Source organism: Gigantopelta aegis, chromosome 6 (genome assembly GCF_016097555.1).
Source record: "Gigantopelta aegis isolate Gae_Host chromosome 6, Gae_host_genome, whole genome shotgun sequence".
In the NCBI taxonomy this organism is placed as follows: Eukaryota; Metazoa; Mollusca; class Gastropoda; order Neomphalida; family Peltospiridae; genus Gigantopelta; species Gigantopelta aegis.
The window spans coordinates 18,876,953-18,894,831 of record NC_054704.1 but is presented as its reverse complement, the minus strand read 5'-3'; the positions used below and the strand labels follow the sequence as shown (position 1 = coordinate 18,894,831).

General features: G+C 36.5%; 2 protein-coding genes across 2 annotated transcripts in view; one reads left to right on the top strand and one right to left on the bottom strand.

Moving 5' to 3' along the window:
* The window catches only part of LOC121375270 (2-(3-amino-3-carboxypropyl)histidine synthase subunit 2-like), an 8,797-nt gene extending 972 nt beyond the window's left edge, over positions 1-7,825 (top strand). Inside the window, exons 2-6 of the mRNA XM_041502642.1 lie at positions 1,735-1,847; positions 2,550-2,770; positions 3,743-4,426; positions 6,323-6,505; positions 7,619-7,825. Coding sequence (XP_041358576.1) covers positions 1,735-1,847; positions 2,550-2,770; positions 3,743-4,426; positions 6,323-6,505; positions 7,619-7,770 — 1,353 coding nt within the window. The 3' untranslated portion in view covers positions 7,771-7,825. The remainder of the gene's footprint in view (positions 1-1,734; positions 1,848-2,549; positions 2,771-3,742; positions 4,427-6,322; positions 6,506-7,618) is intronic.
* Positions 7,826-8,588: 763 nt separating this feature from the next.
* Positions 8,589-13,053, bottom strand: LOC121376411. The gene is made up of 2 exons (XM_041504274.1): positions 12,640-13,053; positions 8,589-9,731 (listed from the first exon to the last, which is right to left on the bottom strand). The coding sequence occupies exons 1-2, from the start codon at positions 12,644-12,646 to the stop codon at positions 8,845-8,847; spliced, it is 894 nt and encodes a 297-aa protein (XP_041360208.1). The 5' UTR covers positions 12,647-13,053; the 3' UTR covers positions 8,589-8,844.
* Between the last annotated feature and the right edge of the window lie 4,826 nt (positions 13,054-17,879).

The window sequence follows — 17,879 nt, the reverse complement described above, 5'->3', positions numbered from 1 at the left end:
ATATAGCGTTAGGTTAAATTAATTTTCATTGGCTGATATCTAGATTTGTGGCCAATCGCTTGCTCGAACCAAGCACTTCATCAATATTGTTTGACATGTGCGTCTTCTTTGCAAAGCATGCTGTTCTTAGACGACGAATTTGAAAATCCGCCTGCGAAGTACAAGTCTGCCTTGTGGCGTTTTTTCAAGTTTCCCATTTATTATGAGAAAGGTATTAGAAAAGTGTATAAAAATAAAACAGTGTGTCAGAAATGCAAGTCCGTAATTAATTACAATGGCAACATGACAAATACATCACATCCCCTAATCCTACGAAATGTAAAACAGACTAGAGTTTGTCAAAAGTTTGTAAAAAGCTGCAACATTGAATGAAGTATTTGTTCCAAAAATGCCACTGAATAGTGATCTCAGTAAAACGATAAAAAGCATATGCAAGTTTATAGCACACGATTTGCGACCATACTCTGATGTTGAAAATTCTGGGTTTGTTGAGCTTATTCATGCATGTACTCGAGCCTAAATATCAAATCCAAAGCGGAACAGAAATTAGTACCAAAGTAATTCCAGAACTTTATAAAGAGGTACGAGATCAGGTTCAACTGCAACTAAATCAGGCCCATGGGTTTTTTTTAAAACAAATAATTCAACACAGTTGTAAACCATTTGTGGTTCTTTTCCTTGCAATCTGCACAAATATAAGTCTGGATTTATTTTCATTGGTTTTTATCTATTATTAATACATTAATAATTTTCTAGGCCAACAATTCAGCATTTTTTATTGTAAATTTAATATCGCGATATTTATCATATCGTGAGGTGAATAACATGATACGTATCGTGTCACAACCCTACTGTATCGTTACACCCCTATTGATCATACATTTGTTATTGTTTTGTTTTTAGTCATTTTTATTGTTTAAATTTACGATTTACTGATGATAAAAAAAACGTCAACTTTCAAATTTCACTTCTGACCCCAATCGTCCTTCAAGATCTTTGGTGGTCATAAAAGCAACTGTAATACTGAACTACTGGTTGTGATGTTTGCCTAATTAATTCACTATTATTATATAACCATTCCTTACAGCTAATATACCGTATAATTTTGACAATTGTTAATTCTTATTAGAGTTCCACTACTTTTTTTGAAGAGTATATATTATGATGGATTGTTTTTAAACATCCACTCATTCATTCTTTTACAAAACATTTTCATATTTTGTTTGTAAACATGGTTTTTCATTGATAACTATCATATATATGGCCCTTTGTTTTCATATTTGAATATGTGTAGACAAAATTTTATGCATCATTTTATAACATCAGCAAATCTCACATTATGTATTATTATACATATGTTCCAGGAATCTTTTTTTATTTTATATCCTCATAGCTTTTGGTTACACATGTACAAGTATTAAATTCATTTCACTGTGTCCATTTCTTTTTTCATAAAAAGAGCCGCTTATTTATTTGTGGGTTTCATATTCTGGTTGAAATAGTTTTTTTTTTTTTTTTTTATAAACCATCTGATTTTTGATACGGTGAATTATTATTTGATTATATTTTATTACCATGTTACCATTATTTTTCGTAAAGTTATAATCAGTTGTAGATGGGTTTGTGAAAAACATTTGTGTAAAACACAACAATGTGAAACTTTAATTAGTGACCACTAATAATATGCATAAAACGTATGACATATATGTACTAATATGCAAATACTTGTTTTAGGTGGCCTTACAATTTCCAGATGAGTTCCTGGTAGATTCTGTTGCAGTTGTTGGCAATCTGGAGGGAAAATGTGATGCAGCATTGTTCATTCTTGGTGACACTTCATATGGAAGGTATATGCTTGTATCTTATTATTGTTCTGTTTTTAAAAACATGGCAGAAAAAGATAGTGGAAGGTATATACTTGTATCTTATTATTGTTCTGTTTTTAAAAACATGGCAGAAAAAGATAGGAGTCATAACACAAATACCTCATCTGAATATATAATGTAATATGCAAGCCCATTTTAACAGCTCCCAATGATTCTGATCACTTCTCTGTTGGTCTGCACTGCCAACCACCATCTTTGTACTTGGTTGACTTGGAAAGTGAGATATGTGTGTTACTTCTTATGCGTGTTACGAAATAGCCCATTAGAGGTAGCCCGGTGGTAAAACGGTTGGCCCATTGGGCTATTTTTTGTTCCAAGACTGCAGTGTATGTCAAAGGCTGTGGTATGTGCAGTCCTGTCTCTGGGATGGTGGAGGTAAAAGATCCCTTACTACTAATGGAACAATGTAGTGGGTTTCCTCTCTAAGACTATATATCAGAATTACTAAATGTTTGGCATCCAAGCAGATGATTAATAAATCAGTATGTTCTAGTGGTCTTGTTAAACAAAACAAATTTTAACTTTTAACTTTTACTTTTGAAATCAATCTTTATGTTTAGCTCAAAGTTAGAGTTTTGCATTTAGTTCTGTTTTTTTCAAAAACTGTGTTGTATATAAAACAAATTTATGGTATGCAGATTCTTTGTATTTTATTTTTTGCAGCTGCTGTGTGGATGAGATTGCAGCTGAACACAATTTGGCTGATTGTGTTGTCCACTACGGTCCAGCTTGCCTCAGTCCTATTTGTAGACTTCCTGTTCTGTACGTGTTTGGTCAAAAACCATTTGATGTGGACCACTGTGTAGAAACATTTAAGGAACTGATACCATCCCAGAAGCAGAAAGTTGTGTTGATGTATAACACTGTATATGCATATAAAATAGGTATATATATAATAATATGCAATGCTGTTTAACAGTTTCCAATCATTCTGACCACTTCTTTCTTCATTTATACCCGATGCCACATTTCGTAAGGATCATTCAATCGATTACCATACACACAACATGCTAAATATTGAGTACAAAAATGAATTCCATAAATACAACCATGATGGAAGTCGCGGCTAATGAAAGCTGGCTATCTACACAGTGGTAATGTTTTTGGGGGGAAGGCTACAATACAAGGCTACTTGACACTGTGGTACCACAGGGCTTCTAGAAATTTTATAAAATCCACTAGCCCTGGGATCAATGATTTTGAAAAATTAGTAGCCACAATTTAAAATTCACTAGCCCTACTTTAAGTTAATACAATTCTACTAAATAATAGTAAAAATCAGATATGTCACATAAAGAGAGAAATATAGCTTTAAAAAAAATTGGGGGGGTGGGGGGAAGGATATTTATATTTACAAAATAGACTTTAACTGAAACATTCGACAAATTTGTTTCACTAGTCATCAGGCATGGTAATAGTAGTTATTTACTAGCCCAACATTGAATATCACTAGCCAGGGGAGTGGGGCTACCATAATCTAGAAGCCCTGTACCGGATGAAATCAAATTGCATTAATTAACTGCCACTTTATCACTAATGGCAGGAGTTTTAGTATTAACTGTTCTATTAAATGTTTGGATCACTTCCAACTTTGACCCAGCTGGCTGTTATTTGGTATAGTGCTACCTACATGTACAGTTCAAAGTGGATTAACAGCATTTGTTTTTTGTTATGTTTCATGGTGTAATCTCAAGGTTAATATATAGATTGACAATACATTGTACTGATAATAGGGATTACAGTTAACATATACCTTTGGTAGTTTAACATTACTAAAGTTTTGATTTCAAATAGAATAGCTCTTTCTAATTCTCCATTGATATTTGTAAATGCAATATGTTCTTTTTCTTTTTTAGATGTGTTATTTGAAACACTTATTAAACTATACCCATGTCTGCTCTTGTCAAAGCTAGAGCTGCCATCATCTGCACCCCTGGAGACCACACCCTCAGAGCTGAATAAACACTTGAATACACGTGACACACCAGCATGCAAAATACCCAAGTGTGGGCGGACAGTTCAATTACCCCCTGATGAAAATATAGACTCGTACATAGTATTTTATATTGGAAAGGAATCACCAACATTAACAAATCTGATGATGAACTTCAACAAGTGTCCTTTCTACACGTACGATCCGAACACCTCCACTGGTAGAAGAGAGATTCTGAACATTAACAAAGCACTGATGAAGAGGTATTACATGGTCGAGAAAGCAAAGGATGCCGACATTGTCGGAATTGTTGTCGGAACGCTAGGTGTTGCCAATTATTTACAGCTGATCAGTAGACTCAAGTTGTTAATTAAGACTGCAGGAAAGAAGAGTTACATGTTTGTGGTTGGCAAACTGAATGTGGCCAAGTTGGCCAATTTCCCCGAGATTGATGTTTTTGTGCTAGTCGCGTGTGCAGAAAACACACTGATTGATTCATCTGAATTCTATAAGCCCGTCGTGACTCCGTTTGAGATGGAGATTGCTTGTAATAAGGCAAGACAGTGGACTGGAGATTACATTACTGATTTTCAGGATATTTTGCCAGGTGGGTTAGAGAGAATGCTACACGAGTGGCCGTTTGATACCAGTTATCTTATAAAACTTATTTTAAAGCAAGTTATTAAACAATGAGTTGTAAGATAAATAGTATCTAACGGACACGAATATAGAATTCTGTTTCTTACATATCTTTAAAAGCCAGGTTTTAAACAATTTTAAACATTTTTTCCTACTAAAACATATTTACAGCCTTAGCACCTGTAGCTAACTTACACATCACAGACTAATTTGTTTCAGGTTAACTCACAGATCAATCAATTTAGATTGTGCATTTTATTCATTGGATGACCGCATGGTTGTCGCAACTGGGTCATCACCTGTGAGCAGCCAGTTGTATGTCTTTAAATTGTTATCACACTTATATATGTTATTGGTATGTGTTATGATAAATAACGAATGGTGTTCTTACCAAATGGTGTGTAACAAATGATGATTTTGTTGTTTTTAGTATGAAGCCCTCATAAAACTATTTTGTGGTTCATCATGAACATAAAAATTTATCACGTTCAATTGTTATGATTCTAAATCCACAAAACAATTGATCTATACTGAACTTCATCAAACATCAGTAGCATTATATTTATAAATGATTTTCATATATTGTAATATGTTTTATTACTCAACAGCAAAGGAATTCCCATTATATTGCGGTTCAGGCTTTATGTGTCCAAATTAACAGCAATAAAAATTAACTATGATTATTTTTTATTGTTATTAATCTATGTTGTTTGATATTAATTTATTTATTATTTTAACCTTCCCCTTTAATCAAAATGTACACAAATGTAAAATAAAAATGAATGTCAAATGCAATTGAACATTAAGACTCCCCAAAGTCTTTTTAAGTCATGAGATATCAATTTGATCAATCTAAAAAAAATTTAAAAGAAAAAGTATGAACAAACAATATTAGTAGTAGTAGAGTTCTCTTTGTAAGTGAGTTCATAAGCTAATAATGGAAACAAGTGTTTTAATATACAGCAGTTTGGTATACAGCATTTTTGGAATCAGCAGGTCCAAATCATATAAAACAACTGTATACCATTATTCTACCCAAAAATGCCATAAGAACCATTTTCCAGATTTGGGCCTAGACAATAAAGGATGGCCATTATTTTAGACTATAAAGTTGGAAGACTGTTGATAACTAGTTAATCACACATTTAGGGCTGTTCCAGAATTGAGGTGGAAGGCTTCCCAGGCCCTATTGTAGCCATCAAAATGGAGGGGTTTTTCACCAAGAGTCGGCTCAAATCGCCAAGTTATTAACAGGAGTGATATGTCAATAAATGTTCATGTCACCAATTTTTATTACACTTCTCCTCTTTATTCTTGAAAGGAAGAAGTCAAGTCTCCTTCCTTTTCAATTCTAGATTAGGGCCTGGCTCCCTAATCATTATTTTATGCAATTTGTCTCTATGCATGAATACTCTTAATTGGTTTAAGCAGAATTTTTATTTTGTGGCCATTTAGGGGAAGCTATATCACTGGCTCTCCATTACTAGCTAAAGAGCTCCATCACTAACTTGAGAGTCATTTTTAGCTCTCCTTAGTATGTGAATTTAGAAAAAAGAAAAGTACTACAAAAGGATTAAATATCAATTTTCATTATGAATGGTGAAAATATACACAGCAAAAAACAGGCTGTGAAAACAAAATCGGACATAGTCCACAGCTAAAAAGTGCCATGGATAATTAAAATATTCTCTGCAATCTGTAATATTTTAAATGGCTCCCCATAATCCAAATTAGGGGAGAAATTAATCACTCCCCTCAATTTGTTTTTCACAGGATGCAGAATATCCTCCAATTATAGGATGTTTTTTTCACAACCAGTGCTGTTTGTTGATTTTTGTACAAGTGTTATTTTGATGTTTTGTAGGTTCAGCAGATTTTGTGGAACTAAAATCTGCTGGCAGTGATGAAGAAACTGAAGGTGATGTTTCCCTGATCAGTAATAAAATCCGTTACTTAGGAAAACACACGGACATTCCGACGATCAGTACCGATGTCCTGCCAAGGAATGACTCCACCACTGTCAGCACTGTGAAGGCTCAGACTGCAGGTGAATCAATTGAAGGAACTTTAGTGTGTTCCAGGTTCAGGATGTATGTAGACATGTTGTGGAACATTAGTATAGCCAGGATTTTATTTTCGGGTGGGGGCACTCACATTGTGGGGTGGTGAGCTGTGTTACAGGGAGACAGGAAAATATAAAAAGTGCTTGGAAAAAACCCGAGTTGTGATGGGGGAGGAGGGCATGCCACACATACACCTCTGGCTACACCAATGTGGTGGGAAAAAAGTTTTGTACCTATAGTCCGCCCCATCCTCATACAAAAATGTTTGTTTGTAAATAATTTCAATTTGGTTTGACATAAAGAAAGAGGAAACGTGTTTTGGAAACAACAAAAAACCCACACTATTTTTGTGTTCAATTTAGAAAACAAATCGGCTCAGAAATAAATAATTTCTAATAAATTCCATAGTATGAAAAAAAGACGTTCCCTGTGATGGATTATAAGCTCAACTAATATTGTTTTAAAGCCAATGTTGCATATCATTTGACCTACTTAAGGCAGAGTTGTGGTCCTAAGCTCAAGCTAATATCTTTTCTAAACCCAATGTCAGTTGACATTACAAAAGCTGAGTTGTGATGATTATTTGATCTAAACATTTGTGTACATTCTGATAATGCTCGCAAACATTTAATTTTTTCCAATTTATGACTACATGCTATAAAATATTACATACTTGAATTTTGACAAATGGTTTAATATATATAGCTGGTTTAATAAAGTACTTTTTATATATATTTTCAGGCAATAATTAAATGGTCATTCTATTTTTTGTTAATTATGCATATTCTTTCATGATTTGCTGCAGAAAAAAAAAGAATAACTTTAACTGTCCATAGCAAAATATTACAAACTGCATACTTTTAAAAACAAAATTTGTTTACGATTCTGCTTGAATTGTAAAAATGTTGAAACGGAAATGTTGAAACGGAGATATTTTGGTATTCGATGTCATAATCTGATGCTTCAGAATAAAAATCAAGGATTACAGGAAGCACTGCCTGGTGTATGTTTTTAGGTTGGAATTTTGTTTAATTATAGAACTGATCCTATTCTTCAAATAATAGAACTGTATAATACATTTTTATTTCCTGTTTTAGGTGAATTTCTAGACAGCAGATCATGGAAAGGTCTTGAACAGAAATTAGGTGAGACACCTGTCAAACTTGCCAGTGAAGGAAGTTTTGGAATAGCAGCTAGTTATGACTACGAAAACCTGAAAGAAGCTGCTTGCAAAACGGAAGATTCCTAAACAGAAGACACAGCATTTCTTGTATGATGTAATAAATTATAATTTTTTGTTGTCATCTGTTTTTTATTTTAAACATTCTGACTTTATTTTCATGACATTTTCATTTTAAAATTATCATGTGTATGATGAACTATTGCCTAAAAGCTATACTCTTGATTAGAGGCCGGGTATCGGGACATGGCAAAAACCACAGAGGCCTGCCTTCAATAGAAGAACCGATGCCATATAACTGTATAAAATGTTGAGTGTGTGGTTAAATAAAACATTTCTTTTTCATTAGAAGGAAATGAAGGAATTTTTTTTTATTTAACCACACACTCAACACATTTGTATTTACGGTTATATGGCATCAGAGCCTTCAATAGATGCCTGCTTTACATAAAGCTATTCTAGTTTTACATAAAGCTATTCTAGTTTGTGAGGTTAATGACCATATTATACTCGTCACTTCTGTTACAAGACAAGAATATCAGGGTTGGAAAAGGATTTTTAATTTCTCAGTGATATAAGAGGTTTCCATGTGAGCAAAAAGGTTTGGAAACCTACATTAGACGATGACCTAACAGAAAGACTATGTTAGAAAATTTGGATAAAAATTAGAAGTCTTCCTTGAATAAAGACTGGCCTAAGTGTTGTGAAAGAAATTGAAGCCTAGGATTCTGTTCATGGATATACCGTACTGTTTGCATTATATGAAATTGCCCCTTCCTGTTGTTGCATGCCAATATATCCTTTTAAACATGATAATTTTCATAATATAATCCAACAATGTATTTTTTATTTGCTGATTTGTTTACAATAGATAACTAAAACATTTAATATGTTCAATCTTTGAACATTTTGGTTAGGTCTCACACAGAACATTTTATTTTGAGCAAATTTAAAAATCATTATAAATGGCTACTTTTTAAAATTATTATTAGCCAAATATTAAATATAGCCACTGGTTAATTTGACTAAGGGCAGGGTGAGCCCCGATTTTGATCTATTTGATGAATCCAAATGGCCTAGAAACAGCATTATATAACCAAAATGTGTACGAAGAGTATGTCTTTATAGAATGAGCACATTCGTCTAACCCTTTTGTGAGTATATAACTGACTCAGTATGATGATCTCTCAACAGAATATATTGTTTTAGTTTTTCTGGAATCTTCAGCTTGTTGACACTATAGAACACATTGTAGGTAAATTGTTTCCGAACCGCTATTCGACATAGATGTGTCAAGTTTTTCACCGTTTTAGCATAATTCCGATACCAAATCCCAAGAGGAGTGAAATTGCCAAAGTATCTCTTCTTGTACCCAACACCAGTTAAACCTGAAACAAAGTCTTGATCTGGTTTATAGCCTGCGAGTACCAGTGTCCGGAAGATCATCCTGAACGGTGTTTGTTTCAACGGATCAGGTGGAAATTCTCGCATTACGTAGAGCAGGACTCTGAAGGACTGTGCATTGCAGGCTTGAATCGTCGCTATCAGAACTTTGTACGCATCCCGGTGTTTCTTGCCAGCTATGAAGTGGTGGACAACCATCACGTTGCATGCCTCTCTCCTCAGAATCATAGCATCAAAAATGTGTTTTTCAGCTTGAGGCATGACCAGAGAATACGTCCAGAGTGGCCATATTTCACCCAAGTGCATGCCTTTTTCAAGAAGAATGCAGTATGTCTCCAGACTTTGCATGCTGAATTCCATAAAACACTCCTCAATTCCATATTGAACATTTGCATCTCTAGTCACTTGAAGTGCGACAATGCAGAAATCAACCAGTGATGGTGTAGTCAGATTTTGGAATGCGTACCTGATAGCATCCACCTGCGTCTTCGATTCGACCAAACTGCCTAACACGTCTTTCACCAGTCCAAGGTCCTTCAGACTCGCAGACGACGCATATTGGTCAATTGCAGCAGTGATTCCATTCTCCGGGACCATGATGTCTCTAGTATGCAACACCATATTTCCTGAAATTGCATTGGTCAACATTAATAGCTTAGTGGGAAAACAGTGTTAAAATAGGAAAGATGTTCCCAGGTGGGTTATGACATTTACCAAAATGAATTTCGAGCTGTAAATGAAGAGTTTGTGGAGGTGCGAAATATGTAATACTACTAACATTATACTTAAAATACCTAGTCATTTTTGAAACCGATTTTATTTAGTGCTTTATATTTTGAATTTTAGTGATGTCCTAAAAACACTAAAACCAAGAGTACAAACAATAGCGTTCAATACCCAAACAAAAATGTGAAATATGTTCGGCTACCGTTCGAGTTGTGTCTATGGGTTTATATTTTGATGAACCGGTCAAAGTAGTTTTAGCTCGAAATAGGTCAAATATGAACAATTTTTCATTGAGCAAATTAAACAATTTTAATAGTTATTTTATGTAGATCAAATAAGTACTAAAGTTATTCAACAGCCAGTAACTATAGGGGCTTACTTTTAGTGGGAAACTGATTAAATTCTGCGTTACATTCCACGATCTAAAATACTTGTAATTTATAATTTTTAAAGAGGGAGTAAAACTTTTAAAAAAGTATTGCAGTATTCCAAAGTACAAAAACATGCATTTGTATTACGATATGCATAACCAAACTTAGCAACGCACAACCGACCAAAATAATACCAAAAACAAACGCATAAAATTTAAATGTATGTTTGAAGCTACATGTGTAGGCGGGAGGTTGGGGGGGGGGGTGATCAGGTGAGTCGCCATAACCGTGCCGGTTGCCGACAAATATGTAACCATTTTATAGTTAAAACAGCAAGGGTTCGTTGGGAGAAATTTAATTACCAATATGTTAATGTATTAATCCGAAATTCGGTTGACTGGTAACATTGCGGCCAAAAAACTGCAGCTCGGGATCAGGTCACGTTGAGATTTTTTTTATTTTTTTTTTTTATTATTTTTTTTTTTATTTATTATTATTATTTTATAAAAAAAGAAATTAGGTGCAGTCAGATTATATCTGATTATGCATTTAACTGTATCAATGTACTCGCATCTTTGAACATCATTATTTACTCTTGTATGCTTATATTAAACTTATGGCCGAAGCAGGTGCTTGCACATAGACTACCAGTCGTGGCGCGCTGATAATGTTTGAAAATGGCATTGCCGCAACACCCATAATAATTACGATTTATTTTGGTTTCCACAAAACGTTGTATTTAATTTCACAAAGTTGTAGAATTTCAAACATCACGAACGAAACTAATTATATCCCTTTGGACAATTCCACGGTGACTTGACGTTACATGTTCTTGAAGGGTTTTTTTAATTTCAAATTCCTGTATTTTGGTCACTTTTTTGTCCAAGCATTTCTTGCTATTAGGAGGCGGGATCTAGCTCAGTCGGTAGAGCGCTCGCCCGAGGTGCTTGCATCGTAGGATCAAATCACTTCAGTAGATCCATTCTCTGATTATTCTGGGTTTTTCCTGTCCAGGCCAAAGAAGGAAAGAAATGTTTATTTAACGACGCACTCAACACATTTTATTTACGGTTATATGGCGTCGGACATATGGTTACGGACCACACAGACATTGAGAGAGGAAACCCGCTGTCGCCACTTTATGGGCTACTCTTTTCGATTAGCAGCAAGGGATATTTTTATATGCACCATCCCACAGACAGGATAACACATGCCACGGCCTTTGATATACCAGTCGTGGTGCACTGGCTGGAGCGAGAAATAGCCCAATGGGCCCACCGACGAGGATCGATCCCAGACCAACCGCGCATCAAGCGAACACTTTACCGCTGGGCTACGTCCCGCCCCTGTCCAGACCAGTGCCCCAAGACTGGTATACTACATGTGATGTGTGCTGACCTGTCTACTGGGGGCGTGGGCAGCTATATATTTAATTTTTAACGGGAAAATCTTCAAAAATAGGGGGTGGGGGTGGGGGCACCTCACCTAGCCTTTCCGTTTTCGACGCCTATGGTTCATATAAAACGATAATAGGTAGGCTACTTAATGTTACAGCTAAATTCATTTTTAAGTGTTTAAAAAAAAAATTGTTACCTCTATCATAGTCAATTAAATGCCCACCAAGGTTCACTAAGGTAGTCTGTGAATTTTGTTGTGTCGGCATTACGTAGAATATGGATATCTCCTACGAAGTTAACAGTAAGATATGCAATAGTGCCGAAAATACAGGTATTTAAAATTCAAAAAGTGGCTAAAAACTAGTGTTAGTCAGTGACGTGAAAATGCCCTTTTATTATATAATTGTAATTCGTAAAGAATTTTTAAAATTATTATTTACATTGATATTTTTGCATATTTTTTTATTTGAGTTCGTATATAGGATTAAAACTGAATAATATGTTTTTTATATGAATTTTAACTTGATTGATTATAAAGTTATCGTGCCAATTCATCAGTTCCCTTTTGACGCAAACGGAATATATTGTATAGTTAAAACGGGAACGCCCAAAGTGGTAACCATCGAGAAGGGCCGAACGCTAGATAAATATCCGAAACGACATCGAGCGAGAATTATACTATTAAAAAATATGTTGTACGTTAATTTAGTTTTCATGATTTAAAGTTTAATTAGACGTAACAAGAAATTTGTAATTGTAACTATTTCCAGAATTTGTTTTCTTTTTGTTGATAAGAATTTGTAAGCAATATAAATTATGTTCAAAACATAGTATACTATTGAACAATCTGATTTATTGAGCAATGAAAGTTCTAGCAACTTCAAAACCATAATTTTATGAAACAAAAAATGATGTAAATTTGAAACCGATATTTTCCTCCTGCAGTAGGCCTTTGCATGATTTTACATATTTGCATAAGAGTACATTTAATAATAAACTGATGAGAAGCCATGTAATAGGTAATTTCTTCGTTACTATACCTTTCATTTGCAATTCCTGAAGACACCTGCGGACTTAAGGTTTTACCATGCACATTCTGAAGAATGTTCTTCTTTGAGCACTAACTGTTGCTAAGGTTAGACTTCTCCATTGCCCGCTTCGTCCTATTTATCATACATCTGATTTACAAGGATGTGGTTATTTATTCACACGGACAAGATGCTTGCGTATCAAAGGCGATTGAGAATCCAAGAAGTGGTCTATGTTTATCTGCCAATACCGTGGCACTGAGTCAGCGAATGTACACCGCGTCTAGCCGTGAGGTTGGATCATCGTGTACACAATGATGAAACCACATAACTTCACACGTGCATATAAAATACACCTGAGTGTTAGTAATGATGCATGACATCAAATGATGTCATCATTACAAATCATCTCCTCTACTCCACTCCAATCACAAATACTCCCTACCCAACCCCCGCCAGTTTTATGTAAGTACGGTATTTGTTAAAGATTCCACCAATGTCTTGCAAATGTCAAACTAAAAACAAAAGCCCTCGTGCACGAAAAGGCCATATGATGTTATGATACGATAGCTGTCGGTTGGGCGGACTTTTTCAATAAATAATAGATGCAGCTAGAGATGGGCCTTCTTCCAGCTGGGAAGTAATATATATACCATTTTATACATGGTTTCCACAATTGGTATGCACGGTCCACTTGCTTGAGATGGCAGTTACGTTCGCGTTAAAGCTGTAATCGCATGGGGTGGGGTGGGGTGGGGTGGGAAGGAGGGGGAGTTTGTTTTGTTTAACAAAACCAATAGAGCACATTGATTTACTTATCATCGGCTATTTGGTCATTTTAGAGAGGAAACCCGCCATTGTTGTCATTATTAGCAAGGGGTCTTTTATATGCACATACCACGGTCTTTAATATACATGTACCGGTCATCGTGAACTTGCTGGAACGGGAAATGGCCCACCGACGAGTATCGATCCTAGAGCGACCGTGCATAAAAACGAACGTTTTACCACTGGGCTACAACCCCGTAATCTCATGAATACTTTTTTCTAAGGGGGCGGAACGTAGTTCAGTGGTAAAGCACTCGCTTAATGCGTTGTTGGTCTGGAATTGATCCGCTCGCTTAATGCGTTGTCGGTCTGGAATTGATCCGCTCGCTTAATGCGTTGTCGGTCTGGAATTGTTCCTCTCGCTTAATGCGCTGTCGGTCTGGAATTGACCCGCTCGCTTAATGCACTGTCGGTCAAGAATTGATCCGCTCGCTTAATGCGCTGTCGGTCTGGAATTGATCCGCTCGCTTAATGCGCTGTCGGTCTGGAATTGATCCGCTCGCTTAATGCGCTGTCGGTCAGGAATTGATTCGCTCGCTTAATGCTCTGTCGGTCAGGAATTGATTCGCTCGCTTAATGCGCTGTCGGTCTGGAATTGATTCGCTCGCTTAATGCGCTGTCGGTCAGGAATTGATCCGCTCGCTTAATGCACTGTCGGTCTGGAATTGATCCGCTCGCTTAATGCGCTGTCGGTCAGGAATTGATCCGCTCGCTTAATGCGCTGTCGGTCAGGAATTGATCCCTGTTGGTGGGCTCATTGAGCTATTTCTCGTTCCAGCCATTTCACCACCAATGCTGTACAAAGGCTGTGGTATGTGCTATCCTGCCTGTGCTGTCTGTGCGATAGTGCATATAAAAGATCCCTTGTTACCAATGTAGAGATCTAAAATTAACGAGCTACTCTCGATTCACTAATATCAAAACCTATATTAGCTCGGCCATTTACCTTTCGACCGACCGTTCAAAATTGCGCCAAATTCCCTCAATCAAAATTGCGCACCCTTTTCTTTTGGGCATTTAACTGCTCCATTCAAATTCCATAGCACCACCACTACCACCACCCGCCTGCTACCGATTTGATCGGGCTGCCGGTGCTCCCTTGCACCTGCCAGTACAGGCGGTCCCTCCTCTCCCCTCCCCCCACCTTTCCTGTCATGGACGGAGGAGCCGGCCAAGGCCGGCTCTTGTGCCCACGACAGGCGTGCGCTACAACAGCTTGTTCTGAATGTGCACGTAAAACCCTATGACATGACATGACATGACATGTCAATGGGAAAATGTAGCGGGTTTCCACTCTAAGACTATATGTCAAAATTACCAAATCTTTAACATCCAATAGCCGATGATTAATAAATAAATTTGCTCTAGATGTGTCGTTAATCAAAACAAACTTTAACTTTTAACTTTTACTTCTCCGCTGTTGACATCAATCTTTATGTTTAGCTCTAAGTTAGGGTTTTACATTTATCAATGTGCTACAAAGTGTTGTTAAACAAAACAAACAGACAAGATTTTTTTTTTTTTTTTTTTTTTTTTTTTTTTAAATTATTATTATTATAAAAAAAAAAAATATATAATTTTTTTATTATTTTTTTTATTATGATTTCATCATTTAGACTAACCGGCCTAGGTGGCGTCGTGGTTAGGCCATCGGTCTACAGGCTGGTAGGTACTGGGTTCGGATCCCAGTCAAGGCATGGGATTTTTAATCCAGATACCGACTCCAAACCCTGAGTGAGTGCTCCGCAAGGCTCAATGGGTAGGTGTAAACCACTCGCACCGACCAGTGATCCATAACTGGTTCAACAAAGGCCATGGTGTGTGCTATCCTGCCTGTGGGAAGCGCAAATGAAAGATCCCTTGCTGCTAATCGGAAAGAGTAGCCCATGTAGTGGCGACAGCGGGTTTCCTCTCAAAATCTATGTGGTCCTTAACCATATGTCTGACGCCATATAACCGTAAATAAAATGTGTTGAGTGCGTCGTTAAATAAAACATTTCTTTCATTTAGACTATGTCTTCCACATTATTAAATTTCCCGTCGCACGTCATTGTTCGGTAGCAGTTGTTAATTTAAAGGGATTGTAATTTTCCATCCATTGTAAGATGTTTCAAAGGCCATACTTTAAACAATAACGATATACGTGAGTTATCAACAGTGTGTGTGTGTGTGTGTGTGTGTGTGTGTGTGTGTGTGTGTGTGTGTGTGTGTAAAGTTTCATTTGATTAACGACACCTCTAGAGCACATTGATTTATTAATCATCATATTAATGTTTGATAATTTTGACATAATATATAGTCTTAGAGAGGAAACACGCTACATTTTTCCATAAGTAGCAAGGGATCTTTTATATGCACCATCCCATAGACAGGATAGCACATACCTCGGCACTGGCTGGAATGAGACGGGGATTGATCCTAGACTGACCGCGCATCAAGCGAGCGCTTTACCACTGGGCTGTCGTGTGTTAATGTTTGAAGGAGTCATTTTTAATTTTACTAAGTTCGTAATAAACATATAAGTACGAAATTACTGGAAAGTAAATTCCAGTTTGAGTACTACAAACATTAGGACGACAACAAACACCTTGTTTATACAGACATTGATATTTTTAAACAACAAAATGCCTTTAATGTGCATTGTTAGTCATTAGTTTGCTTTCATATGGCGTACGCCTGTTACAATTACAAGTTGCCAGAATTTGCTAGGGGTGTTCCGGGAGCATGCATTTCCTTGAAAATTTTGAAATGTAGATACTGGATAAAAAACTATTTTAATGGCTTCTAGACATTAGAAATATTTGATTGTGATAAAATGTGTTGCTATTTTATATAAACAGAAATGAAAATTATATAGTAAAACATTAAGGAGTGTTTAGTTACATTTTAAAAACTTTTCTGAAAGTTTATAAATGCATTCAGGCCACACCACTGGAAGGCGCTTCTTTCCGTGACACATGTTGGTGGGTTGGAGTTTTTTTGTTTGGTTTTTGTTTGTGTTTTTTGTGTTGTTGTTGTTGTTGTTGTTTTTTGTTTGTGTTTTTTAATGAGGGTGTGTTTCCGATGATGTCTCAGATATGCCATTTGTGTTGTTTTTTCTGCATTACCGGTACTCAAAATGTGAACTCTCTTTTGTCGTGACCACAGCAAAATGCACTGCCTACAGATTTCATATCCAAGCTGTCCAATCTGTTCTTATGTGAACTCATCACTGCATGCAAAAGCATGCTTTAACCTTTTCTGCGACATACTGGTACATAGGCCCTAGGTATGTTTTTACTCTTCGCAAGGCCGAAACGAACGTTCGCTGGTTGTACTGGTTGCGGGCATACCAAATATAAAGTTAGTTCCGTTGAAAAACGATTCAGTTTACAATGAACACAACCATATTGAGGTTTTTTTTAGATTTGCGGGTGTTGGGGTCTATTTGATGCCCGCAAATGTTTCATTTTTTACCTCAGGTTAAAACTTACATTAAATAGACAATAACAGCCGCAAATCTAAAAACTCCACATGGAATTATCTCCTAAATGACTATTTAGCATATCATGGCAGGCGTATCGGATAGGAATATTAATTATGTAGATCTATATACAAATCTAATATTAAACTATAATGACAAAACTGATTTGGACCTGGACCGTTTTGCAATACAAATAAAATTTTGTAAAGTGGTAAAATTCTTTGGACGGCGATCTCAACTGGTCAAATTATTGGACCGGGGGCCGCCGCCCCTGCCACCCGAGTTCGGCCGGCCATGTAATGTATTGGAAAACAAGACGTGCAGGTAATTTTGGCATGTTTGTAGCAGAGGACTATTTAAGCACGCCTGTCGTGGATATTGACATCGCCAGGATGTTATATTGGGGGGGGGGGGGGGGGGGGGGGGGGGGGGGGCACCCGCATTATTTATGAGTATTGTTATCGGCGACAAAAATATGAAAGGTGATGTGTTATGTAGGCCCCTATATGATCATTACTGGTTGGGAAAATCTAACATTTTGATTATTATAAATGATAATGTTCCTTTAATTATGTTTAAGAATGTAAGGTTATTTGGGTGTGACGTTGATGAGTGTTACAGATGGAGAAAAAATGAGGTGTGTTTGGAGGAGAGACCCCCTCCCCAACCTTTGAATTCGCTAGAGAGTTCTCAAAAAGACAGGGAAGACGTGTTTAACATCTAACCATTAAATGCACCTAATACGATATTTTAGTTAATCTAATTAATGTATTTAATGTTATATGCATCCATAAATACTCATAAACCCGTCTTGTCTGGGATAAATTGTAAGGAGAAAAAACACTGGGAACTGGGAAACTCTATTAACGTGCCCCTATCCACAAGGGTTCAGGCACGCCCGCCCCGGATTCAGCCTCCGACTTCGCCAGTGACCGACTCCGGTTAAAAACTTTCCATACGG